Here is a 25,525-nt window from a genome sequence, read left to right as displayed (position 1 = left end):
TCATCTTGGATTTGTGGCAAAACTTCTTGGCCCAAGTTTTCTTTAGTAAATCATACATTGCCCGTTTTTACGCTGTATGTCTGAAAATCCCAAGCCCATTTTTTCCTTCCTGTTTATAAGGAAAAAGATACCTGTGTAGAGGGAAGTACATTGATCTGAACATCTTCAGAGCAAAGCCTTCCAGAAACTTTCTCTGGGTATTTTAGCTACTCAGCACTCTGAATTATTTGTTGCATGCCAGGAGCCACTGTGGTGTTGCTCCATTATTGCTCCATATTTTATGTGATTAGGAAATTAGGTTAAACAATTGTACTGCTCATGGATCTTTTTTATCTGCTTCACTTTTCATATGAGCCCAAGTTAAGAAATCAATACATCCGTCAGGGAAGGGGGTTTTATTTTCAGTGCTGTCTCCCATAATGTGTCCAGAGGTGAGCAGACATGACAAATGATTGTAAAATTATTGAAACTTTAGCATTGGATTATTCCTGGGAAGATTGGTCTGGAAGTCTGGATGTTTCAGGTTTCTGAGTGGGAAGGCAGGACAGACACCTTTCCTAAAGGACCGTGACAGGTGGCATGCAGATAATGAATTCTCTTTTAAAAGAGCAGGTCCTGTTGAAGTTTTTTTTTTTTTTTTCTTTTAGGGCTCTAAAATGCTCCATAAATGGTCTGCATCACCTGGGAGTCACTTGTAGTGTCATGGGCTCCTAATTCCTATTTAGCCAGGGTGTAGAAGAAAGGAAACATTTTAATTTGAACAATAAAAGGAAATGGGTGATTTGGGCCCCTTAGAAACTGATTGGATCTTAAGGTAATCAGTAGAAATTCCAGGAGATGGAAGTGAGCCCTGGACCACGTTGTTACCCAGGTTGAATTTGAAATGAGTAGCTGTTGTCTGAGGTCTCAGTTTGCTGCTGGCACCATCAGGGGAGCAGCTGGAAGCCCATCACTTGGAAGTGTGCACATCTACACTCTAAAAAATAATACCTTAGCCCAGCTCACGGTCCGTGTGGTGCAGGGATCTTATTTTTAGGGAAAGAACAGTGGTAGGTTTTATAGAGGGGGAATATTACAAGCAAAGCACAGCAATGACCGTGGGACACATCAAAGTCCTTCTCAGAGGCTGCAGCTGGACTCTTCCCAATGCTGTCAGCAAAACAAACAGAAGCAATTTGGGCTGAGAATGAGAGAGGAAAATTATTTTCCAGGCAGCTGTACTGGTCCCTACACCAGGGGCAGAGCTTTTATTTTCATGTTATTTTTGCAGTAAATGTGGGACTGATAGGCCTGAACAGAGCCCAGTCCTTTTGCATCCCAAAAGGAACTTGTCCTTTTGCAGGTTGAAATATTTATTGTCAGCTAATTTTGTGCAAAGTGTTTGAAAATGGGTGAACTGTTCATCTGTGTCCTGTTCCTGTGTCTTCTTTGGTCACAGCAGTGTGTTGGGGGCAACAGACAGACTGGACCCGGTCAGACTTGACTGAATTCCAGCAGTAAGTGTGGCAGTAAAAAACAAAGTCAATTTGTCTCCTCACTTCCTGGTTTCCAACTGTTTGTTGTTGGTTTTTTTCCTACTGCTTTTTCCTCCTTGAACTTGCAGGTGAAAATGGCTGCGGAGGAGAAGTGGAAAGGCTGGGCTTCGAAACAGCGAAAGGAGGCTGAGCACGGCGGGGAGAGGGAGCCGGGCGTGCTCCTGGGCCGGCAGCTGCCTGAAGCCGGGAGATTCGCGTACGCGGCGCTCTGCGGGATATCCCTCGCCTGGCTGTTCCCCGAAAACGAGCAAAGGTACAAGTGGGGAGAGAGGCCTGGGCAGGCCAGGTGGAGTTTGGGTGGTGGCTCAGCCTGAGCTGGTATCACACTCTGTGCAGGGTCCTCTGAAGCTGGGGGAGTGGAAGATCTTTTCTGTCTTGCACCTGTAAGGCTTTTACAATTCAGCGCAAAACACATCTCTTAACACTGCAGACATCAAAGCATGTTCTGAAGCAAGGTCTAGTCCCACTCAGATTATTTCCTTGTTTATTTAGCCAGTTTGTTTAGCAATTCACCTTCTTCTGACTCCTGATGCTTTGATTTTTGTGTGAACTGATGTTTGAAATCAAGGACTGCTCAAAGCTTCCAAAAACACCCAGTTGTAGAGCCTTGAAATATCCAATTGTGAAGCCTTAACTGCTTCTGTTGCCTTACAGCTCCTTCAGGACAGAATTCATCAAGGGCTTTGTGAAGTGGCTGGACCTGCCTGATGCTGTCTTACCTGCCATGACAGCCTTTACTGATGGCTTAGGAGGTGAGGGCACAGAAACTTTCACTGAAATTTTGCTGAAGGATCCCATCTTGAAAGAAAATCCACTTCTCATCACCCAGGTAAGTCCAGGTGCTCCCCTCGCCCTTGTTTGCTTTGCAAAAGAGGTTTGTCATATCTGTCTGTTTGCAGCTGTAGTGCTGTTTGTGCAGTCAGGGAAATGAAATCAATATTTCTGATAGGCATTTATTTATAAGCAGCTGTGGGGGGACTGGCAGTCTATCCATAAAGACCTCATGGAAATGATGAACATGAAGCATGGTCACTGTCTGCTGAGTTGTGTCTTTGATGGTTTCACTCTACAGAACAGAGAACTGACAAAGTTTTTGCTTTGATTGTGTTACTGCAGTGGTCTCCATTCATACATGTGTTGTACAGATTTTTGTGACACCCTGAACACAGTAGACACGATTCTCACTTGTTTGAAAGCCCCTTCACTATGTATGTATCACAAACCACCTCCACACACATGCTTCAAGGAGCACTATTTCCAAAGTCTTTTTCCCAGAGTACATTTTGACCAGAAGGAAATGATCGTGACTTTATTTCCTTTCACTGAGGAAGTGAAACTGGGACTGCTCCATAATGTTCTGCTGTGAAAGCTGATGGAAAGATAAAAGAGGTGAAGCATTTTGGCAGCATTTGCTTTTTCTGGGGAAGATCTCTCTTCATCCATCCTCATGTTATGCCTTGCAGGGTGAAGAGAGCGTTAGGCTGCTGCTGGTGCCACACAGAACGTGGGCACTGTCACCCTGTGCCAGACACCGCAAGTGCACCCAGGGCTCTGATATTGACTGATGAAGGGCTATCACACGCTTACCTTGAGCAATGGCCTTGCCGAACAGCAGATGTGAGAACTGGGTTGTGTTAGGGGAGATAAGAGAGCAGTGAACTTCTCTGCTCACCTTGACCGGCTCCCATTTCCTCAGTCACCTTTTTCTCTCTCCTGTCAGTCCATGAAATGCCTCAGAGGATCTGCTCCTGGTCCAAATGTTCTTCCAGTGCCCGAAGTCTTACAATAGCACAAGGACGGCAACAGAGATCTTAATAATTTAGAGCAGATCTTCTAAAATAAAAGTGGCTCTTTGGATGCTGTTTCCTCAAATTCAATACATCCACTCTCATTCTTTCTGCCTTGATGTGCTTCCTGCATTGTTTCCCTCATTCTGTCTGCCTCAGGATGATTTTCTGCGTTGAGGCAGGTTTTCCTGCGTTGGTGCTGAGTTTATTAAGGATGAAATTTAGCTTGTGCTTGCTCCGAGCTTATGCTGCATGATAGTTCCATGTGCTTGTACAAAAGTGGCTCTGGATCAGCAGGAGCACATGGGATTTTGCCCTGACAGGAAACTGAGGATATCCCCTGGATTTTGGTGGAATACAGAAACCATAAACAACTTTGATCAGTTGAAAGCAAAGATGAGGAATAACTATCAGTTTAATGCCACAGTAGCAATCCCTTACACAGTCATCTGCATGTGGGCAAGATGATTGATTTTGTCAGAGGAGAGGCAGAATGAAAGACATCAGTAGAGCAAGGCAGCAGAGGTGTGTCTGGAAAAAAAACTGGTGTGTGGCAAACATCAACGATAAGCTGAGATCAGCTTTTTCCTTCTTACCTGGAAATAAACAGGCTACGGGACAAAGCTTTATGAATTATTGATCTTTTGCTTTATGGTTCTAGTGCTCCTTTGTATTCAGCTGCTGCTGATGCAATATTTACTGTTTATTAAGTATCTCCTTTAATTGCTCGGCATGTTCAGTGGCAGGGCCTTCCTGGCACTAATGCTGCATTTTTGAAGGTCCTTCGTGTCAAAGGAGCTGAAGAGATGATCCATGAAGTCAGGAGATGAGATGTGAGCTCACCATTGATTCAATGAACATCTGAGGATTATGGATTGTTATCTTTGTGTCTTTTGTGTCATTGCAGATGACTAACACACAGGCAGATGGTGGTAACTGAATCCTTTAAAGACAGCAGTCATAGAAGGCTATGGGTGTGGTTTGGGAAAGCAATGTAATAAAAGAGGTGTAGAAGCTGTGATAGGTGATTAGATGTTGAAAATTCTTATAATGAATATGTTTTTTCTCTCAACATACTTAGAATGCCCAGTTTCCAGTGGTTTCCTGCCCACATTCACTGTAATGTGGATTTGGGGCTCTGTGTTGTTAAGGAAATGGGTTTTGAACTTGCATCAACTCAGAAAAAGCTGGCAAAGACTGAAAAAAGACTCCCGTCTTTTGTAAGGCTTTTCAGTCATATGGGTGGTTGTCTTGTCATGCAGTTTTCGTGGAGATTCAAAACACTGACTTCACAATAAGGCTGCAGTATAACAACTGCTGCTTAGGGAGGAAAACAAACCAGTTGTGAACTAATCTAATCCCTGCTGGTTGGATTCCAGCTGCCTGCATGTGCAGTACGTGCACAGCCTAAACTGCAGCCTAAATTTGAGTGAGCTGACTGGCACGGATGCCATAAAAACAGTTGTTGCAGTTTATCACCTGTTTACTTACGTGCCTCCCTGACCTTTTGGAAGGCACATGTGTACATGTTTAGGCCAGATTTATTTGGGGTGGTTTGATACTGGGCAGACAGGACAGGACCTGAGTCACAGCTCCGGCTCCCTGAGCCTTAGGGAGAGTGTCTTGCCCACAAACCATCACCTCTTCCAGAGGCTGCTTATGGCACTCCGTGGAAAATTGTGGCAACAGGGTCACAAGCTTCACCTTATTCTAGACTCAGGGTCCTTTGCTTGGATGGCTTTTTGCTCAAGGCTCGCAGCCCTGCACCTTCTGCTGGGCTTTGACACCTCTGTGCCAATTCTTCCGCCAGAAATGCACCCCGAGAGGAGGTGATGGTGCCCACATAGTTGATCCCTGGGCACTTCCAGTACTCAGGCTTTGGGAAACCAGTTACATCCCTCCCTCTGTACTGGTGTCTCCAAGTCCCACACCCCACCAGCCAGCCTGGGGAGCAGTCTGCAGTTTGTCCTTCTTCTAGCTGGTTCAGGATGGTTTGTTCTGCATTCTGCACTTCTCTTGTGTAGGACTCTCAGGTTAGAGACGTTTTTACTCTACAAACTGTGCTTGGGAGCTTACAGGACTAATAATCATAAACTCTTTGGCAGCCTCCTACATCTTTGGCTGCATTTTTTTGTGTCCCCATAGGGCTGAAAGGATTCTGTGTAAAATTCAGCTGTGCTGTATTTGTGTGTAGGAGAGGAAAGCAGCTCAACTGAGCTGGTGCTTAATGTAGTCACATAAAGAGCTTAGAATTTGTCCAGTGGCAATAAAAGAGGAGAACACAGTTGTAAAAACACTGGCCTCTTTTTCATGGATTTATCCATAGAAACCATCTATTGAATTGATTTGTTTTTCCATTTTTTTAATGGTAAAAAGCCAACACAGAAGTCAAGTCCCTCAATCTTGACAGATGGCCGTAAATTCTGAGTTTTTTAACTCACTTAATCCAAAAGAACTTCATGCCAGTTCAGCCTTACTGCCTGAAGCTGTGAATTCCCAGAATGCCAAAGAAAATAGGGGCCATTAGAGGAACATTCAAACCTGTTAGTGATGTTGCATATGTGACTGTGGGGAGCAGAAGGCATTAGAGTGGGAGGATTAGAGCCCTGCTCCTCTAAACTTTGAAGTCTGGTGTAAGATCAGGATCATAACAAAATAACAAAAAATGTGGGATGCCTTAGCATATACCAAGCATTATCTGCTTCTGTCCAGCCCTTTGTACTGGTCTTCAGAGAATTTTGGACTGGTTTTGCTCTGTGCTGCCTCACTGAACTGTAATTTTCTGCTTCCCTCTTCTGAACTGAGCTGCTGCAGTAATTCAATCAATCTGATGGATTTTATGCCTCCATTTTGATCCCTCCAGACCTACATCATCAAATTTAAATTGAACATTCTTTTTTTTCTCTCTCTCTTTAGGACCTTTTATCATTCTCTCTTCAAGATGGTAAGTTTACTTTTTCTTTGTAAAAATAATATAGTTGAGTTTACATCTGATACTTTGAAGTGCTCAAAAAGGTACTATCCTATTTCATCTCAGCTTCCTCTCTGGCAAAAGCCGCACACTCCTTTCCTGCATCCCCTTCAGGAAAAACAACTCTTCATTTAGGAATGGTTGATAATACCCACTGGAAACTGAGCAGCTCTTCACCTCCTTACCTTCACACACCATACATTGCCAAGCAGATGTAAATGGTGGTGGAGTGGGGTGGTTTTTCTCCAATGGGAGAATCAGGTGATCGCTTCGTTTGGGAAGGCAGTAAAGCTGTTTTGAAAATCTCAGCCTAAAATATTTTCTGCTGGTTGCCTAAAAGAAAAAAAAATATCGGGGTATAAATTCCAGAGTGTCCTGTGAAGCCCATTATAAAGAAATGTGATTCTTCTCATATATTATATTACACATAAAACAATTCTCTGGCTTGCAATCCATTACATGGATTAGTCTGATAAAATTAATTAAATAAAGACTGTCTGCTGAACAGAATGTTCATTTCTAAAAGAAGCCTGGATTCTGTCACTACTTGCATTTTTTAAATCTCTATGTTTTAACATGTTCTCACAGGAAAGAGCTCACTGGTTGCTGATAGCCTGTTGCACTGCAGAACAAAACAAGTTTTGTTCTTGCTTTATTTTTGATGGAAAATTGACAAGTCAGTTATTGCAAAACCGCTTATTTTGTGAAGCTGGAATTTAGGAGAAATCTCTTTCCAAGCCTCACTGCCTTCCCACCAGGCTGGTGAGGAAGGAGCCCAGCAGTGTCAGCAGACAGAAAAAAGAAGGGGGCTCGTTCCACCTGCCTGGACTTGCAGGACGTGCCACATTTCGGGAAGGAGTGAAGATAAATCCTCTCCTCATTTCTCAACTACGCACAAACCTCATCAAGAGTGTCATTTAAGGCTATGGAATTAGTTTGTTATCTTGGTAATGATGGTAATAAACAATCTTAATAGATTGCCCAATGCCATATTTGATCTACGTGCAGCGGGTATCACAGACATTCTTTGTAATTGGGTCTTGCTGGTATCTTCACCCACCTTGAGAAAAAACAATTGTGTTTTTCATTCCAGAGTGCACCAAGAACCCTTTATAAAAGCCAAACATCAGGAAGTAGTAGGTGCTGCTGAGAGAAACACATGAAAAAAAGCAAGAGTTGGCACAAATAATTTAAAATCTATTACATTTAAGATGTTTTTTCTTCTAAAGTGTCTTTTCTTGAAGAACACCTACTTACAAAACCAGGAGTATTGAGTTCTGTTGTCTGCTGTTGTCTGAGTGCACTGTCCACTCCTGCATCTCCAGCAGGGAGTGTAAAAGCAAACATTTGTCCGTGGTGCTGCTGGAGGAGCTAGTGTGTAGCTTTTACACTCCTGAGTGCCTCTTGCTGCCACCAAAGGAGAAGATAAAGCTTTTTCATGGAGGTGCATTTTTACAAAATGCCACCTTCCTGCAGTGGTGCAGGTGAGGTGGGCTGTGCCCAGTTACCCACACAGACATGTTTGATATTTCCAGTTAGCAGTGGTCCTGCTGCAGCATTTCTCTGTTGAAAAGTTGCCAGCAGGCCTCTGCCGCAGAGAATGGAGACCAAAGGATCTGAGATCCTTTTCCTGCCACAGAGGCTTTACCTGGTGTGGTGCCTCTGTTTGCAGGGAAGAAGGATTTTCCATTTATCAGTCTCTTCTCATGTTTCTGGAAGAAAAAGAGGGCCTGGGGGACAGAGCTGCTCTCTGACATGTTCCTTGAGTACTCTGCTCCTTAACTAAACTGTGCCATCAGACTGATTTCCTGGGCTTTTCTCTCTTCAAGGATCCTATGATGCTCGAGCCAGGGTGTTGATCTGCCGTGTCAGCTGGCTGCTGAGAATTCCCTTGGAAGATCTGGAAGTCCTGGAGGAATCTCTGCTTGAGAGCCTGAAGGAACAAAAAGAGGAAGAGTCAGAGTAAGAACATTGGGTTGATATGGGATCAAAAAACACTGCCAGTGCTCAAAAACTTAGCAGTAATTACTTGTGCCTAAGTCCAGTCTCTGATTATTCCCCACATGGCTCTTACTGTAATAATTTATGGCTTGATTAGAGCCCTCACAGTACTGACAAGAAGAAAAGCTCAGCATTCTTAAAATCAGAGCTGAGACCTGGCCTTGCACACTGGTAAAGGCTGTTCTGCTCTGAGCTGCCTCCTTTCCTCTTTCCAGTTGCTTCTCAGAGACTGTAGATTTTGCAAAAATATATCACAAAGATCCTATTGTCTCTTGGCTCAATATCCTTCAGATAGAACTGCCTCTTGCAGAATGAAGTTCCTACAGATAATCAGGATTAGATCCTCAGCTGTTCATTGTCTCTGGATCTGTCTTTAAGCATCTGCAAGAGACAGCTGGATAACTCCTATTGAAGGGAGATTTCTGAGGGCAACAGGCTGAATCTTCAGATATGTACAGACCTGGCTCATAATTCTATGTTATTAACATAGGATTAATTCTTGGTATCTGTAAGAAATGCAGTATCTTTATATTCTTCTCATCAGGCAGGAATTGTGTGACAGTTTAGCAATATTTAAGGCAGTAAACATGTCCATAGTGGACTTTCAAGGGAAATATTTTCATCTGTCAACTCAGCAAACGGGTTATGAGATTACCCTGAATGCTAATAAAGTCTTTAATCAACACCTTTGCCATGGTTCAGCTCAGATGTTTACCATGGGGTCCAGCATGTGATGGGTATCTTCCAGTAACAGCTGTGTTTAAATAGTGCTTAACTTTATAGCACACTGTAAAAAGGGAAAGTCAGAATAATCTCAAAGATCGTGGACTTCTAAACATTTGGTGTGCAGGAGCAAGGGTTGGTATTAATGGGGACTGTTTTGCTGTAGTTTGTGAAAACAGACTCAGTGCTGGGCCTTTAAGCTGTGTCTGATGACAGTGAAAGGACAGTGTGGATTTCAAAGCCTGCTGCTAGCCCAGTGGGCTTCCTGTGTGTCTGCTGTGGGATTCCTAGCTTGTCCTTTGCCCAAATTGCAGCCAAGGGAGTAAATGTCTGTTGGATAAAAAGAAAAAGAAAAATCCTTATGGTGAGAGGAGCCCAAGACCACAGTGTTGTTGCTGTGCTTAAACAAGGCTGAGATTTGTGGGGAACCGATGACCCTTTCTTTGGTTTGAAGTCAGGAGTCAATGGGAAAAGGAAGCAAAATATAAACCTGTCACCACCTTGACCTCATGGATTTTGGGGCTGGGAATACCATTATGTGCTTGGGATGCTTCCAGCTTTGACCAACAAGAGGTTTTGGAACAGAAATAACCAACCAGGGGTTTGGCAGCTCCTGTACAGGTGTTTTTACTGATATTTGTTAACAGGGGGTTTTGCTCCTGCCTTTGCTGCTGTGGATATGTTGGATTGAGGCCCAGAACCTATGAGATTAAATGTACAATCCTGTAAAGAATAATGCTCCAACCACTTAAACCGTGTTAGTTGCACCAAATGTGCTCTGACCTGCAGGTGAGAACCTTTCTTTTGTACACAGTTATGTAAGAAACTGGAAAACACCACAACATTCGCTTGCTGATGTGTGCTCCTGCACCTTTCCTTATTGGAAAACCACCTGAAGTTCCCCATAACAATCTCTCTGAATATAATTTGTGGTTCAGGCAAGAAGCTGCACATCTGAGCTCAGTGAGGGTAGAGAAATACCAGAAGCAGCAGTTAATTACCACAGTGGATAAAAGCAGTCTGGTAATCCAGTGATAATGGTAATGGAGGAGCCATTAGGAAGCAGCTGCTGGCAGCTCCAGAAGAGAAGCAGTGACAGGCAGAACTTCTCCTTTTATTTACTGCGTTGGCAGGCAGGATTTAGCTGCCACTCTTTCTCCCCACATAACTCAAACTGCTCATTATTCCAACTGACTCCAAGTTAGACACGTTCCAGCTCTCTTGTCATTATTGTCAGCCTGAGACACAGTGCAGTGACTGTAAAAGCTGATGAACCTCATGTAGAACAGAAATTGCTGGGTATTGCCAGCTTGGGTATGGACAGCCTGGCTGCAGCACTCGTATAAAGAACTCCAGGAGCAGTTTTATCCAAAGCCAAGCATTCAGACTGGTGACTAAGGCACAAAGTAAAGCATTTGGAAAGGATGAGAGGAAATGGCCTCAGGCTGCACCAGAGGAGGTTCAGGTTAAATCAGGAGGAATTTCTTCATGGAAAGGGCTGTCAGGCATTGGAAGGGGCTTCCCATGGAGGTGGTGGAGTCCCCATCCCTGGAGGTGTCCAAGGAACAACTGGACATAGCTCTCAGTGCTCTGGCTGGGTGACAGGGTGGGCATTGGGCACAGCTTGGACTTGATTGTCCTGGAGATCTTTTCCAACCTCAGTGATTCCATTATTCTCTGATGGCCAAATCCTGCTTTGTCTGTGAGGTTGTAGAAGTAGCTGTGGCTGTGCAGAAATAGGAGAGGTGTTGCTCTCAGTATCTGGCAAGATAATGGAGCAATTTATATTGAGTTTCTTCATGCAGGATCTGCCTGATGTCCAGGGTATTGGTCCTAACCAGCAGGGGTTTAGGAGGAGTAGGTCGTGTTTGACCAACCTGGTTTCCTTTTATGACCAGGTGACCCTCCTGGTGGATGTGGGAAAGGCTGTGGATGTGTCTATTTGGACTCCAGCAAGGCCTTTGACACTGTGTCCCCCAGCACACTCCTGGAAAAGCTGCGGCCCAGGGCTTGGACAGGAGCACTCTGTGCTGGGTTAGGAACTGGCTGGGTGGCCAGGCCAGAGAGTGCTGGTGAACGGCGCTGCATCCAGCTGGCAGCCAGGCACCAGGGGTGTCCCTCAGGGCTCTGTGCTGGGACCAGCTCAGTTCAATGTTTTTATTGACCACGTGGATGAGGGGATTGAGCCTTTCATCAATAAATCTGCAGATGATACTAAGCTGGCAGCGTGTGTCCATCTGTTGGAAGGTAGGAGGGCTCTGCAGGGAGACCTGGAATGGATGGGCTGAGTCTAACAGGATGAAGTTCAATAAATCCAAGTGCTGAGTCCTGCATTTTGGCCACAATAACCCTTGCAATGCTATGGGCTGGGGACGGTGTGGCTGGACAGTGCCCAGGCAGAAAGGGACCTGGGGGCGCTGCTCGACAGGCGGCTGAACGTGAGCCAGCAGTGTGCCCTGGTGGCCAAGCAGGCCAGTGGCATCCTGGCCTGGATCAGGAACAGCGTGGCCAGCAGGAGCAGGGAGGTCATTCTTCCCCTGTGCTCCGCCCTGGCGAGGCCGCACCTGGAGCACTGTGTCCAGCGCTGGGCCCTCAGTTTGGGAAGGACATTGAGACGCTCGAGCGCGTCCAGAGGAGGCAACGAGGCTGGAGAGGGGCTGGGAACACGAGCCCTGTGAGGAACAACTGAGGGAGCTGGGGGTGATCAGCCTGGAGAAAAGGAGACTCAGAGGTGCCCTCATCACTCTCTACAACTTCTTGAAGGGTGGCTGTAGTCAGGTGGGGTCGGTCTCCTTCTCCAGGCAGCACTGCCAGAACCAGAGCACACAGCCTCGAGCTGTGTCAAGGGAAATACAGGTTGGATATTAGGAAAAAGTTTTTCACAGAAAGAGAGATAAAGTTCTGGAATGGCTGCCCGGGGAGGTGGTGGAGTCACCATTCCTGGATGTGTTTAAAAAAAGCCTGGATGTGGCACTGAGTGCCAGGGTTTAGTTGAGGTGTCAGGGGACAGGTTAGACTTAATGATCTTGAAGGTCTCTTCCAACCCGGCAATTCTGTGATTCTGTGATTCTCTCTGCAGACACCATGTTTGCAGCTGCATAAGGTAATGAGCAATAGTTTTTTGGAGGGGCTCTGTGAGCTAAGACAAAGTCTCCATGACGTGCAGGCCCACAGAAGTTCTGCCAGTGAGTGCAGTGACTCAGGGATTTCACCCACTGAGCTCCATTCCCCTCCTGCTGCGCCTCACATTGTTTGTCACTCGTGTAAAATTGTCTTAATCAAAATTACAGTGTGCTTAGGGGGTTCCAGGAAAGATTAAGCAATTATATGGATAATGAAAATCCAAAATTAGGCTAGGATTAACATGGAAAATATCCAAGTTTGGAAGCAAGATAAATTGTCACATTTCAAGGATTAACTGCTGTGTAAACAGGCCAGAAGGAACCTTCCTCTTGAAACAACTTATTCCAGTATTCTGTTTCTCCCACTTTCCTCTGAAATGGAAGTACTTCTTGTAAGAGAGAAAACAAAGACACTGGAGAGAAGTCAAAAGTAGTGGCTAATAACTGGTATTTGTTCCTTTTTGGTTTATTAACCTCTTTCTGATAAGCTTGTTAAAATACAACTTAAATGCACAGTGATGATTGTGTTTAATTCCTATTATATTATTATATTGTGATGTGCAATTAGAAAGCAGCTTGTAGTAAACACTGCATTTGGAAAGCAGTTTAATTGCATCTCTGTTTGTTAGCACAAATTACCCATATTCTCTTTTATTTCAAACACTTTTCCGTGTTTCTTATTAGCTTTCTTGTGGTTTTTTAGGAGACTTAGGCAGCATATAATTAATGAAATGCTTTTGACTTTTTGTTTCTTTCTTTTTCTTTACAAGCTTCAGCCCTGTTAGGAAGGGTTTTCTGAGTAAGTAATATCTGTTGGCTTTTGTCAGCAATTAAATTGTTTCAGTTTAAATCTGCGGTCCATTTAATCCATTTAAATCTCTAAATCCATGCTCATGAATCTCAGTGTGCTGTCACAGTCCACACTTGCGTGTTCCTTTTTACTGTTCCTGGGAGGGAAGTTACACTGAGGAGAATAAAAGCAGATTCTGATGCAGCATTGTTATCCATTGAGCTTTTCCCTTAGTTTTTGTACTTTTAATCCCCACACAGAACGGCAGAAGTCTCAAGAAAAAAGAAGGAAAGAAGGAAAAAGCTGAAGAGATACCTGCTGATCGGTCTGGCAACTGTTGGGGGTGGAACAGTGATTGGTGAGGCTGCCCTTGGCATTTTTGGGGCACAGCACCAGGAACAGAGAGGGGTCTGACTCCAAGAAAAGTATTTTCAGCCCCACAAAAATAAACATGAAAGAGTTAGCTGGAAAACTTATTCCAGTGCAGCTTCTCTAGCTGGGGGAAGTATTAAACTGAGGTTGTCACCCCTTAAAAATGTTTTCTGCTTTTTTGCTGTCATGTTATAAGAGGATCAGATCTTCAACTCTGAAATCCAAAATGTGAGATTAGATCAATGTTTCCTGAGCAAACAGAGCACAGCTCACCCCAGATCACCACATAGTCTTCCTTTGACTTTGAAATTATTCTTCATTCATCTGAAGTCAGTCAAAGAATTTGGGAAGAGATTCAGGGCCTGGGGAGGGTCTCAGAAAGTCTCTTTACTGGACATGCAAAAAGCTCTTCCAGCAGCAGTAGCAGCACTCTCCCAGCACAGAGGAGTGCCTGCCTGGGGGTTTTAAGGGATAATAGTTTGGTGATATCTCTTAGCTGTGTCCTCAGGTCTGACAGGAGGCCTGGCTGCCCCTCTGGTTGCTGCGGGAGCTGCCACGATCATCGGGAGTGCTGGAGCAGCTGCTTTAGGATCCACTGCTGGGATTGCTGTCATGGCATCCCTTTTTGGAGCAGCAGGAGCTGGTCTTACTGGTAAGAGAGTCACCACACCATTCTCAGCCGCTGGGGCACAGGATCATGTCTACAAACACAGTTAATGACCCCACTGAGGTCTCTGCAGAGTGAGGGAAGCGATTTGAGGTGCAATCCATGAGATTTTTGTCTCAGTGCTGATTAAGGTACTGTGTAGCCCCTCGTGACCAAATAGGGAAAGAATATTTGGTGTGTGGTTAATGAAGGAAATGAAAACTTCCTGCTTTGGGTTAGAAAGATGCTGCCATGGAGAAAAGCAGCTGTTACAGCAAAAAAAAAAAACAAACCCTTCTGCTGGATTCCCTCAGATCACACAAGGTCAGAAAGATCATGTTGGCTCCTTACTGTGCTATAAGTAATGCATGGGCTGACTGAGGGTTTTGGAAAGGAAAAAATCCCTCTCCGGATTACCCAATTAATTTCTTAACGAACTCCTACTTTAGCAGAGGGTGTCCTTTCTGTGCCATCTCTGAGCCGTGTGTTTCTTCCTGGCTGTGTGTAGGATACAAAATGAAGAAACGTGTGGGAGCCATAGAAGAGTTTGAATTCCTCCCACTTACAGAAGGGAAGCAGCTCCACATCACCATAGCAATCACTGGATGGCTGTGCACTGGTAAATATGGTAAGAACATGATGAAGAGGCTGAGAGGAGCTCCAAGAGCCGTGGCTGTGTTGTACACCAGGCTGTGTTTGTGCTCACAAAGCACCATGTCTGCCCCACATTTCCATGGCATGGTAACTGAAGCACATCCATTCTCACTGTAAGACTTTGCAACTCAATCTGCAATCCCAGGCAAACAGAGGAAAAAAAAGAGGGCATATGTTGGTGGTGGTAGTAGGACTGGGAGCAGCCATAGCAGGATTGTTTCTGATGGGAGCTGTTGCATGGTTTTTGCCAGAAAATATCTGTCTGGGAGATGATCGCCAGCATTAGTACAAAGTGTCTCTGAGACCTTATGTTTATGCACCAGGAATTAACAGAAAATAGTGTGGTTTTGCTCTCTCCATATCTGCCAGCTAATGAGGTTTATTGGCAAGAAAGTTCTGCCAAGTAAATCCTGTTAAGCACAGCACTCTGGAGGTGACTTACAGGGGAAACTTTGAAAGGTCTGTAGTGCTTTATTTTCCAGTGTAGCTTGTCATATAAAATATGTCACCTGTCTGCTAATGTGCTCAGCTTCAGCTGACTGAACAGCTGCCAGTTTATTGAGGAGCACCATCATTAACTCTGGATATCATTAATGCAGAAGGATGCCTTGCCCTGTTGCTTGCCAGGCTGTAGCTTGCTGTTACAGGGAAGTTCTCCTCACGTTGCAGTGCTGTGCTTTGGCTTCTCTCTTTGCTTGCCAGAGGTCCAAATCCTCAGAGTTGGAGGGCTCCCAGGCACAGTTAGAGAGGCAAGTGTGTCCCTGCAGGAACATTTTGTGTCTGTTTGCCCGTAAAAGGGAGTTACAGATCACACACATTCTTCTTCCATAACTAGCAATCTGCTAGAATGTTTTAAAGAACAAAACTAGGGTTGTCATCCATTTTCCTCCTTACAGCAGTGTCTGTCTGTGTACACACTCCTTCAAACAGAGGGACTGAGGACAGGAGTTTTATGGAATTTGCCACCTTGTGGTTTTGGAGCTGCAAGTAGTTGCCAATCAACGTGTCCCCAAATAAGACAGACTATGGTGGGGATCTTGTGTCATTTTGATCAGCAGCTGCCTCAACCTGACCTGCATTGTTAGGGGAAGAAACAGAGTGGGAAGGCTTTTAATTAATTAAGATGACAGTTCTGCTCTGCCCTTCAGTGTTGATCTTCATTAGTAACATTGCTAGAATATTCCAGTGTCCTGCAGGTTCTGTTCTGATCCTGTGTTGAGCTCCTCTTGCCAGGAGTCAGCCATTGTGTTCTCTCCAAACATGAATTCCATCTTTGCAACCTTTCCCAGGGAGCTTCACAGCCCCGTGGAGCAGCATGTTGCACTCAAGTGAGCAGTACTGCCTGGCCTGGGAATCCAAGTACCTGATGGAGCTTGGCAATGCCTTGGATTCCCTGCTGAATGGCTTTGTGAACATGATGGCTCAAGAAGCCCTAAAATTCACTGTCTTGTCAGGTAAGAAACTAAATCCTATCAGATCTGCTTGAGTGGCTCTTGTGCAGTTTCAGTGTTAAAGGAGCTTTCCTAAAGAAGGAATGTTTTGGAGGAGGCAGTGCTGGCATTGCCCAGCAGAAGTGACCTGAGAACCTCCTCTACCACACCTGTAATTTAGCTGTGCTTTCCTGGACTGCTGAGCCACCGTGTCATTACGTCATTCTGTTAAAGTTACAGCTGGAAACACCTCCCTTCACCTGTGACTTTCATTTCCCTCTATTATTACACATTTACTGCTCTACAGAAACGGCCCAACATGCGGGTTGCACGCACCCCCCTCCGTGACAGAACATCAGATTCTTGCTTATCTTTAGTCCAGCAAAGCATTTCTCAGCACAGCTATTAGGAAAGAAGAACTGAAAATGACATAAGCTCCTAGGCTTAGCCTTTAACTTCAGTGAACTCTCTTGCTTTTGATGTTTTCTAAGGAACCTCTGTGTTTTGCAGGGATTGTGACAGCCTTGACTTGGCCGGCGTCGCTCCTGACTGTTGCCAGTGTCATTGACAACCCCTGGGGAGTGTGCCTGCATCGCTCTGCTGAAGTGGGCAAACACCTTGCACACATCCTGCTCAGCAGACAGCAGGTAACTGGCCTCCATTATACAGGAGTAACAGCTGGAAGGCACTGGCCCAGGGAGGTGAAATTTTATAGTCATGCTGGTTAAATGGTATCTTTCTAAGGGGACAAAAATTAATAAAACAAAAACTCAGGGAGTGCTGCATGAAGGTGACCAGCAGATATTTAGCTTACTGGGGAAAAGGAGGAGGTCCCAAGTGAATCAGAGAAATCCTGCTGAGATTTGTTCCATTTAAGCTAAAGCTTTTCTCAGTGAGGGAGAAGAGATCCATGTCATAAATGACCCGTGGCTTAACCATGTCACAGCACAGCCAGGCCCACTCACCTAGTGGAAGTCAGAGAGCAAGAGGTGAGGATGGGTGAAGAGGAAAGGCGAATACAAGGTGTATATTTATGTATCATTAAGAGGCGCCTGCAAAACTACCTGAGAGAAAAGTGAGCGGCAGCCAATGCCCAGTGAGCTGTGGCTTTGTCTACAGAGAAGGGGAACGGGCTGGTACCTGACAGAAGTAACAGAAGTCTCTCTGAAAAGGCTTGAAAAAAGGCATTTCTGTCCCCCAAGAGCCTGCCATCATTTGCTGGGCCAATGCTGGTGTTGCTGGCCACATGTTTATCTGGCACCAGTCACTGCTGATCATAGAGGAGCCCGTGGCGAGCCGTAGCCCCAGCCATGTGTCCCAGCAAGATGGAACAGCAGAGGAGGAACAAACTTAATTTCTCATAAAAACCCAATCCTAGAAAACTCAATAAACTTTATTTCATACAAGCCCTTTCTTTTGCTACGGGGCATTTGTTCTTGCCTGTTAAGCATTTATTGTTGTGAAAACACACATTCCAGTGTGCTGGAGAGTCTAAAACTAGTTAATGAGATGTCTGGGGTGTCCATTGCACACCTGCTCCCTGGATATTACAAAGACCATTTTTCATTGATGTTGGGATTAGGCTCCCTTTAATCTTACAGAAATTCTTATTAGGCTGTCCAAAATAAAAGCTTAAAGCTTAAAAGCCACATCATCTTTTATAACCATCGCATGCCTGCTGCTGTCACTCAGCCTGAAATCTGGAAGTGGTCAGTATTTTTGTATTATGGCTTCTTCTTCTGTGTATTGAAACATTTCTAGGAAAATTTTGTTCCTTGAATAAGGTTCTCATTTGGAAATTTCAAACCAACAACAGCATCTGTTTTGGTTCTGCTTGAAACATCCCCTTTGTTGTAAATTCTGCTCACTAGATTGTTTTCAGTTGATTTTCTGAAGATCAAAACATACAAAATACAAATATGTAGCGTTCTCCATATTGAACTGGGTGTAACTTTGAGGTGACTTGGTCCCTTTGAAACCGACCAAATTGCTCCACTATTTCAAAGGTGATGCACAAGCAGGTGCTCTGTACCTCAGGCTCTCAGGGATTCCCAACTTGATCTCTTTCCAGAGAAAACACCATTTGGTGGCATTTTTTTCCCTCCTTTCTCAGGGCCAGAGACCTGTCACACTGATTGGCTTCAGCCTGGGTGCCAGAGTCATTTACTTCTGCCTGCAGGAAATGGCTCAGGAAAAAGGTAACATTCACCTTCTAACCATTTTTTCTTTTATTTTCCATACTCCTAGTGGAGAAATTTTTCTTTCAAGAGGAAGAACACAGCTTGGCTCTTTTAGGATAGGATGAAAACAAAGAAAAACCCCAAGGTTTAAATGCCTTTGGAGCCAAATCCTTCTGTCATTTCCCCCAGTCCAGCAGAAAAAATCCACTGTCTTCACTTGAGGAATTTCAGTGGGTCATTTTGGTCTGTAAACAACAATGTGCCATTTGTGATCAGTCTGGAGCTGCCCATGCACTGCCTGATCCCAGCAGAGGATGCTTTGCCTTTCTTGGGAGCTGATTCCCTGAGTCCTGCCTTCCATTTAAGTCTCTGAAATGCCACTGTCATCTGCTTCTTTCATGGTAATTTTCCCCCAAAGTCAAATATAAAACCATCTGCCAATTTATTACCCATTGTGGTTCTGTTTATTAATAGATTTCTATTTTTAATTTACAAAAAAAAAAAAAGCCCAGTAAAATCATTATGATCAGTTGATGAAAATTGTATCTTGGAGTTGAGTCAGCAGTGAGTGTGTGCAGCCTGCCTTTCCCCCACGAAGCAATTTAACTCATTAACCACTTACTTCACAAGAAATCATAACTAGGGAATTTTAAAAAGGAAAATGTCAGTAAATTCCAAGAAGGTGGGAACAGAGTCAAGTGAGGATGGAGAAGGTCAGGATTGACAGCTGTGTGCCAGAACTTCACTTCTGATTTAAGATAAAAGTCTTCAAATACAAGAATTCTGTTCTCAAAATAAATATAATCAAATCCAGAATAATCCTTATGGAGCTACACTGGAGCCAGAACCCAGATCCTAATCTGGCCCTAGATCTACACTTTTTGTGTCCTGAGAATGCCAAGGGCTGAGGTATTTCCAGGTTTTTATTTCAGTCTACAGGCTCTGGAATGACATGAGCCCATGGCTTAGGGAGGAAATCCTTAGAGGTCTGGAAGGTTGGCTGCCACTCCAAAGAAATACAAGTATCGTGGTGATGTATCAGAACAGCTCCCACCATACACTGATTTTTCAGTTCCTTAATTGAATTCTGAAAGCTGAGCTGTTTGTGAGATGAAAAGCAGCATGTTTAGCACAGATTGCCAAGGCGTTCTCACAGGCACATTCCAGAGCAAGCCACAGAAGGAGCAGAGCTGGGACCTGGGACAGCTGAGACTGATTTGGGTTTGGACTTGGATGTCTCACACGGAAGGAACATACGGCCTCGTCATGCAGGGCTCTGCATCCAGATGGCACTGGCATTTCTGAGGACAAAGAGCTAATGATGGATTGGCCAGTGAAACACCGTGGCAGGAACACAGATTCTGTTCAAATGCTTCTCTGCAAAGCAATGGAACAACCTTTGGATGCTTCATCACAGATCACTTCGGGAGCCAGAGCTCAGTAGATTTCCAGAAAATGACATTATGGCAGGAGCTGGAGTAAATGAGCCGTCAGAGACACGTTAGTGCGTGGGAGGATCATTGCTCTGATTTCTTCATCGTGATTCCCATGCCTTTTAGTAAACACTTAGCAATTAGCAAACTAATGCAAATTGATAATGGCTGTTTCCACCAGAGACCAAACCTTGAAATCCAGCTGTGTGTGACAGGAGTGAGGTGTCACACACTGGGTGTTTGGTACTGATCGCAGCTCATGTGACCAGTATCCCACTGGGCTGGGATCCCTGCTGTGCCCACTGTTGGGAATACTGCTGCCAACTCTGCCCTGGAACATCTGTACACAGCCAGAGCTGAATTCCAGTCCTGTTCTCCCTCCAGTCAGGACTGATGTGCTGAGGTGCTTTCCCTTTCCCAGTGGCACAGCAAAGCCCAGCCCCCAGGATTGGTTACGGTCTCTGGGACAGCTTCTTTCTTCCACACCTTTTCTGGAGAAAGCATCTTAATCAGGTTTGAATTTTGGCCTCTCATTCTCACTCTGTTCTCACCTGCTTGGACTTGATTGGAAATTTTCCTTTATAAAACTCCTTATTCATTAGCCACTCTCTATGAGGGTAAAGGGTCAATTAATTAATTTTTTTTCCACTGCTTTTACAGACTTTATTGTTCTTCATCATCTAAAAGATATACAAGCTGTGAAATACATTTCATTTATCTCGAGCCTCAGCTGCTCTGCAGGCCAGTGATCTGTTCCCAGGTTTCTATCCTGGCAAAATTCAAAGAAAATGAGCATTTTTCAGCCAAGGCTAAACATTTTTTTGTTGTTCTGAACAAGCAGTAAGCAGACAAAGGACTGGAGAAACAAAAGCTTCCAACACCTTGCCCAAATATTCAGGATCCTGATGAATTACCTGCTTGTTTATTCACTTGGCTCACACCATGGACATGAAATTTAGAACCTTGGTTGGGATGAGCTTCCTGCAAGACTCTGTGTTTCTTTTTCATTGCCCATAATTATGGGATCAGGGCTTTATTGCTCACAGATTACACTCACAAAATTGAATTGCTCTTTGCTCTTTTTGATTGGTGCAAAAATTGCTCTGCAATAAGAAATAATTCCAGGAGAGCTCATTTGGATTTTTCGGGCACGGGATTTACATGGCAAGCAGGCACTGAAGGCAGCTCCAATCCTTTACTGCTATCAGGGAAAGGAAGCTAAGTGATCTGCATTTGAAAAGTGCTCAGGCAGCACCTCTCCCTCAAATGTTGGGTTTAGCTCAGGTCTGTGGAGCCTGGTCTCCCACAGGTGCAGAGTATGGATTTGGAATGTTGTGCTCATGAGTCTTCCATTTAACTGCTGTGGCATCAGAGGCTTCATCTCTCTTTACAAAGATTTATGGAAGATACTGATATATTGTTCAGGAGTTTAGGAAAGTAGCAGAGCTGTCCAATATTTCTCATTCTGTCATTATTCCTCCTGAAATTGTCCAGCTGCAGCTCTCTGATAAGTGAGGAAGATTTATTATGCTTAAAAGTCAACAATGCTGTTCAGCAAATCAGGCCCTGGGCATTCAGGTTATAGCAGAAGGAAATCAAACCACTTTGATAGATCTTCACTGGGTATTGGCAAGTGTCTTCATTGTTGCTACTTCCAAATCAGTATTAACAATTTGGGATTTCTCCTTGCATGTTCAGGTCATGTTTTTCATAGAATCAGCTGTGGGAAGAGTTCCTCATGCTTCACATATGACAATCTTTGCTCACTCTGTGGGATCTCAGACCCCTTCACTTGTTCCAAAGCTCTGTGCAAACGCGCATCAGTGAGTCTGCAGAAAGACCTTTCCAGGGATTTCCAAACCTTTCAGAGGTTTGCTGCTTGAACAGCACCTTTCTGGGCAGAGGCCAGGCCACTTCTCCCTCCTGCCATCAGCTTGGTCCTTTGCACTGTCTGAGGATCTCGATTTTTCACGTTTACTAACTCCAGGTGAATTGTGGACACTTGAGATGTATGCAGAGTTTTATTTATGATCTTCCTTTTCATTGTTTCTATCTTTCAAATTGAAGCCACCTAAATGATGATTTTTGTGTAGTGCACATCTGAACACAATTCACATAAGAATATTTTCTGATCCATCTTCTAAATGTGAACTGTTCTGCTTTCACCTTGACAGACTCACAAGGGATCATTGAAGATGTTGTCTTACTGGGAGCTCCAGTGGAAGGAGAAGCCAAGCACTGGAGAGCTCTCACCAGAGTGGTGTCAGGCAGGATCATAAATGGCTTCTGCAGGTCAGTGTGAGCTCAGTGCCCGACCTTGTTAGCTGGAAATGGTTTGGGCCATTTATCCCTTTCACGTACATTGTGAGTTCTGGTGAGGATTGGTGAGCAATGCCAGAGCCTCGTCCCTCCAGGCCTCTGCCTCAGATCCATTTGAGATGGCAGCTTCGGGAGGCACCTGGAGGCTGTTTGATGCAGCTCTTGGCTCTTTGTGCCACTGGAAGCCCATGTTCATAGAGGGACAGTGTTCCACTACTCACAGCCTGAAGCAGCTGGGCCAGTGTGTTTGTGTGTGTAATCTGATATATTCTGGAGGCCCCTCAAATCTCAGCTTTGTGTGAAGGACTATAAATACAGCAGTTAAGTTTTCTGACTTAAAGAATGGGAATTAGAATCTATAAAATCTTTAAGATGCAGTTCAGTCGTGGCTGCTTATGGGGAAAAATATGTGAAAATCACAATGGAAGGGAAGGAGCTCAAGCAAATTGAAGGGTTTTATATCTGGAGTGGGTTTCTGGTCAAGAAAGTCCACATGAACAAGATATTTATCTTGCAAAGGAAGAATAACTGGAATAGCTGTAGCAAATTTAGTAAGGATATGAAAGAATACAAAGATTGCCTTCAAAACAAATACCAGCCCTTTAAAAGCACACTGAAAAATATTTTAGAAATAAAAGCAGACAACTGTTGTGCAGAGTTATGGGAGCTGCTGGGTGAGAAGAGGGAGGTTCAGAGGTCTGAAACAGCTTAAGCAGAAAAGCTATTAAGTAGTCAAGCTTCAAACCTAATGACTGTGTCTTGGAAGATAATTGAGGCAGGAACACTGCTTACCAGCACAATTAGATAAGGGGAAATTAAAACCAAGGAATAAGCGGGAAAGACTAAGAACATGGAGAAATAAATTGAGAAATAACCAGGCAAGAAAATTAGCAAAGAATCTTCAAGTCAAGACAGTTTATAAAGCTGTGAGCTCTCGGGTCAAGGACAGGTGAAAATGCTGCTGGTGTTTTCCATGCACATATCCATATGGATTCCTACACACGTACATGGAAGGTGAGGAAGTACTGTGTTACCGTGATTCTAACAGAGCGTTTCAACTTAGAAAGAATAATTAAATAAATTAATTTAAAGTATTCAAGGTTAAAACAACAAATTACCAATCCTATCTCTCAGCTAGACTGGGTGTGGTTGCTTTTGTCCTCTTTGGATCCCAGGATTTTCAGGGATGCCAGATGTAAACACCACCTGCAGTGTCTCTTCCTGTGCCATAAGGAAAAGCTGCCTCCCTGGGAGTACTCTGAGTTCCTCCAAGAAGCCATAAATCATAGAAATCATTGCATATAACTGAGTTTACTCAGAAAATATTGTTCCTGTCTGTGTTCTACAAAAAGAAATTTCACTGTATCACTGCTCAGTGTATCCATTTCCTATAACACACACACACAGAGACACACCAAAAAGATCTTGTTACAGTTTCTAAGCCTGCCTGTGACGTTGGAATAAAATACAGTGTGTGTGTGTGTCCAGAGGGTTATTCAGGCAACATGAGGGGCAGCTAAAGGAGGGAATTGAGAGATTTGGGGAATTTCTGTGAGGATTGAGGTAGAGAGAAAGATTATACAAACATTTTGTGGTAAGGCCTCACCTGATTCTGATTTCTCTGGTCTCTTGCTTGCACAAAGGGTGGCCTCATTCTGTCACTTCAGGAGTAACTCTATTTAGGTCGGATGGATTACACTGAATAGAATTCCTGTGAGATCAGATTTGAGCCCAATTGTTGAGCTTCAGTCCTTGTTCTCCTTTGGCTTTGGAATATGAGGGGACAGGGCGAGTGAGAGCCCTGTCGGCTCTTGGAGCTGTCCTCTCCCACTTAAACAGCAGGGCTGCAAATACCATGTGGGAAGCCTCACCCAAATCAGTTGGACTGGCTCAGCTTTTGAAAGAACCCACACCTGAGCAGTGTGAATGTGTTGTAAAGATTTTGCAGGCTCTGCGTAGACTTACGACTCCTAGTGTGGATTATTTGGGAGTAGCCAGGAATGGGCACCTTTGCCAGGAGCATTTCAGCTGCTGCCATCACAGGGCACAAATCTCACTCATGTCCCACTTAAATCTACTCTGTCGAGTACAGTGGCATTTCAGTACCCAGATTTTATGCTGTTGCTCAGCTCAGAAGAGTTTTGAATTTCCTTCTCTCCTCATGCTACAGTCTACCCTGAAACTGTCACAGTGACTTATGGCACTGCTTTAGAGTGGGAACAACCCCTTCCTAGTTCTGTCACTGAAGCCATGTATTTCTACAGTACCTATAAATCAGGAGCACTCCCAGGAGCTTCACAGTCAATATTTATGGCACAACATCAGTGTTGTAGGTCTCGTCACTTTTACAGCTTTATGGCCTGGAGAACCTATCAGTATGTTAAAGAGATGAAATACGTCAATGTGCAAACCCTGAGCAAACAGAAAAAAACAGAAGGGTCAGATTTTTAAACTCACTGCAGGTGAAGAGACGACAGCCATGGATCAGGACTCAGTTCAGATTTCCACCCTTGTGTCCCAGGAACCTGCCCTGAATCCAGCAGGTCATTCCTGGTGTGATTGCTGCATCACACAGACCTGCAGCAGGTCTTGGCCCAGTCATCACTGTGCTTCCCTGCACTTCCACTCCCCTCGTGGTCTCAGCAGTAACACACTGGAAATGTTCCTGGTCAGGTTGGACAGGGCTTGGAGCAACCTGATTTAGTGGAACGTGCCCCTGCCCATGGTAGGGGGTGGAACAGGATAAGCTTTAAGGTCCCTTCTAACTCTAACTGTTCTGGAATTCTTTGATTCCATGGCATTGGTTGGGCAACAAGATTATTCCCACTCTTCTCTGCTTCCAGGGGGGACTGGCTGCTGAGCTTTGTTTACAGAACCTCCTCTGTCCAGCTCAACGTCGCAGGCCTCCAGCCAGTCGACCTGGATGACAGGAGGATGGTGAACATGGACCTTTCCTCTGTGGTAAGTTCTCATATTCTCTTTTTTTTCTCCATCATTCTTTGCCAGCAGAACTGTAACTCCACACTGACTGTGCTGGGGAAGCTGGGGACTGAAGAGAGCCCCTCTAGGTACATTGTGCCTCTTTCCTGTCTTTGAGAGAACTCTTATCCACACTTCCCTCTGGATTTTGTTGGCCCAGCTAGGACTCAACACTGAGCAAAACAATGAGAATCTACCTTTCCTTTTGGATATGTTTGGGGGTTTTTGGTTCTGACATATCTCATAGTAGAGATAGAAAATGCTGTCACTCCTCAAGAAAGGCCTTGCTGTCAGAGAATCATGGAATGGTTTGGGTTGGAAAGAGCTGAGTCCCAAGCCCTGTGAGTGTAGGTGCCGGGGAGGTGGGATCAGCAGCTGGAAAACGTGGATCTCAAACACGCGCCCGCATGGCAGGTGCAACCCCACTATCTTATCTTGGTGGAGCCTTCCACTCTGCTCATGTTCAGCCAGGGACAGGCTCCTGGCCCTTGTACCTTGGTCCCCAGGGCTGCAGGAGCCGGAACTGGTTTGGAATTACGGAAGCTCTGTGATAGCAACGGTTGGTTTGTCAGATCCTGCTGCC

At 44.6% G+C, this 25,525-nt stretch overlaps 2 protein-coding genes across 8 annotated transcripts in view; one reads left to right on the top strand and one right to left on the bottom strand.

The window, feature by feature from the left end:
• Window positions 1-25,525, top strand: part of TMCO4 (transmembrane and coiled-coil domains 4) — a 39,057-nt gene that overhangs the window by 1,337 nt on the left and 12,195 nt on the right. For 4 of the 6 annotated variants that reach the window (XM_038159840.1, XM_038159838.1, XM_038159837.1 and 1 more), the window contains exons 2-14: window positions 1,439-1,496; window positions 1,604-1,788; window positions 2,190-2,364; window positions 6,239-6,266; window positions 8,123-8,255; window positions 13,190-13,287; window positions 13,810-13,953; window positions 14,456-14,575; window positions 15,891-16,055; window positions 16,542-16,678; window positions 18,145-18,229; window positions 21,819-21,936; window positions 24,807-24,924. In XM_038159840.1, coding sequence (XP_038015768.1) covers window positions 1,610-1,788; window positions 2,190-2,364; window positions 6,239-6,266; window positions 8,123-8,255; window positions 13,190-13,287; window positions 13,810-13,953; window positions 14,456-14,575; window positions 15,891-16,055; window positions 16,542-16,678; window positions 18,145-18,229; window positions 21,819-21,936; window positions 24,807-24,924 — 1,500 coding nt within the window. In that variant the 5' untranslated portion in view covers window positions 1,439-1,496; window positions 1,604-1,609. The remainder of the gene's footprint in view (window positions 1-1,438; window positions 1,497-1,603; window positions 1,789-2,189; window positions 2,365-6,238; window positions 6,267-8,122; window positions 8,256-13,189; window positions 13,288-13,809; window positions 13,954-14,455; window positions 14,576-15,890; window positions 16,056-16,541; window positions 16,679-18,144; window positions 18,230-21,818; window positions 21,937-24,806; window positions 24,925-25,525) is intronic. The other 2 variants (XM_038159839.1, XM_038159842.1) reach the window with 2 other exon arrangements.
• The window catches only part of HTR6 (5-hydroxytryptamine receptor 6), a 38,477-nt gene continuing 19,230 nt past the window's right edge, over window positions 6,279-25,525 (bottom strand). The window contains exons 5-7 of one of the 2 annotated variants that reach the window (XM_038159843.1): window positions 7,551-8,226; window positions 7,354-7,436; window positions 6,279-6,626 (exon numbers count right to left, since the gene is read on the bottom strand). The gene's annotated coding sequence lies outside the window, so the exon portion shown is untranslated. Of the gene's footprint in view, window positions 6,627-7,353; window positions 7,437-7,550; window positions 8,227-25,525 lie in introns of those variants that run through there. The other variant, XM_038159845.1, reaches the window with a different exon arrangement.

Source organism: Motacilla alba, chromosome 21 (genome assembly GCF_015832195.1).
Source record: "Motacilla alba alba isolate MOTALB_02 chromosome 21, Motacilla_alba_V1.0_pri, whole genome shotgun sequence".
Classification (NCBI taxonomy): domain Eukaryota; kingdom Metazoa; phylum Chordata; class Aves; order Passeriformes; family Motacillidae; genus Motacilla; species Motacilla alba.
This window is presented reverse-complemented; position numbering and strand designations above follow the sequence as displayed.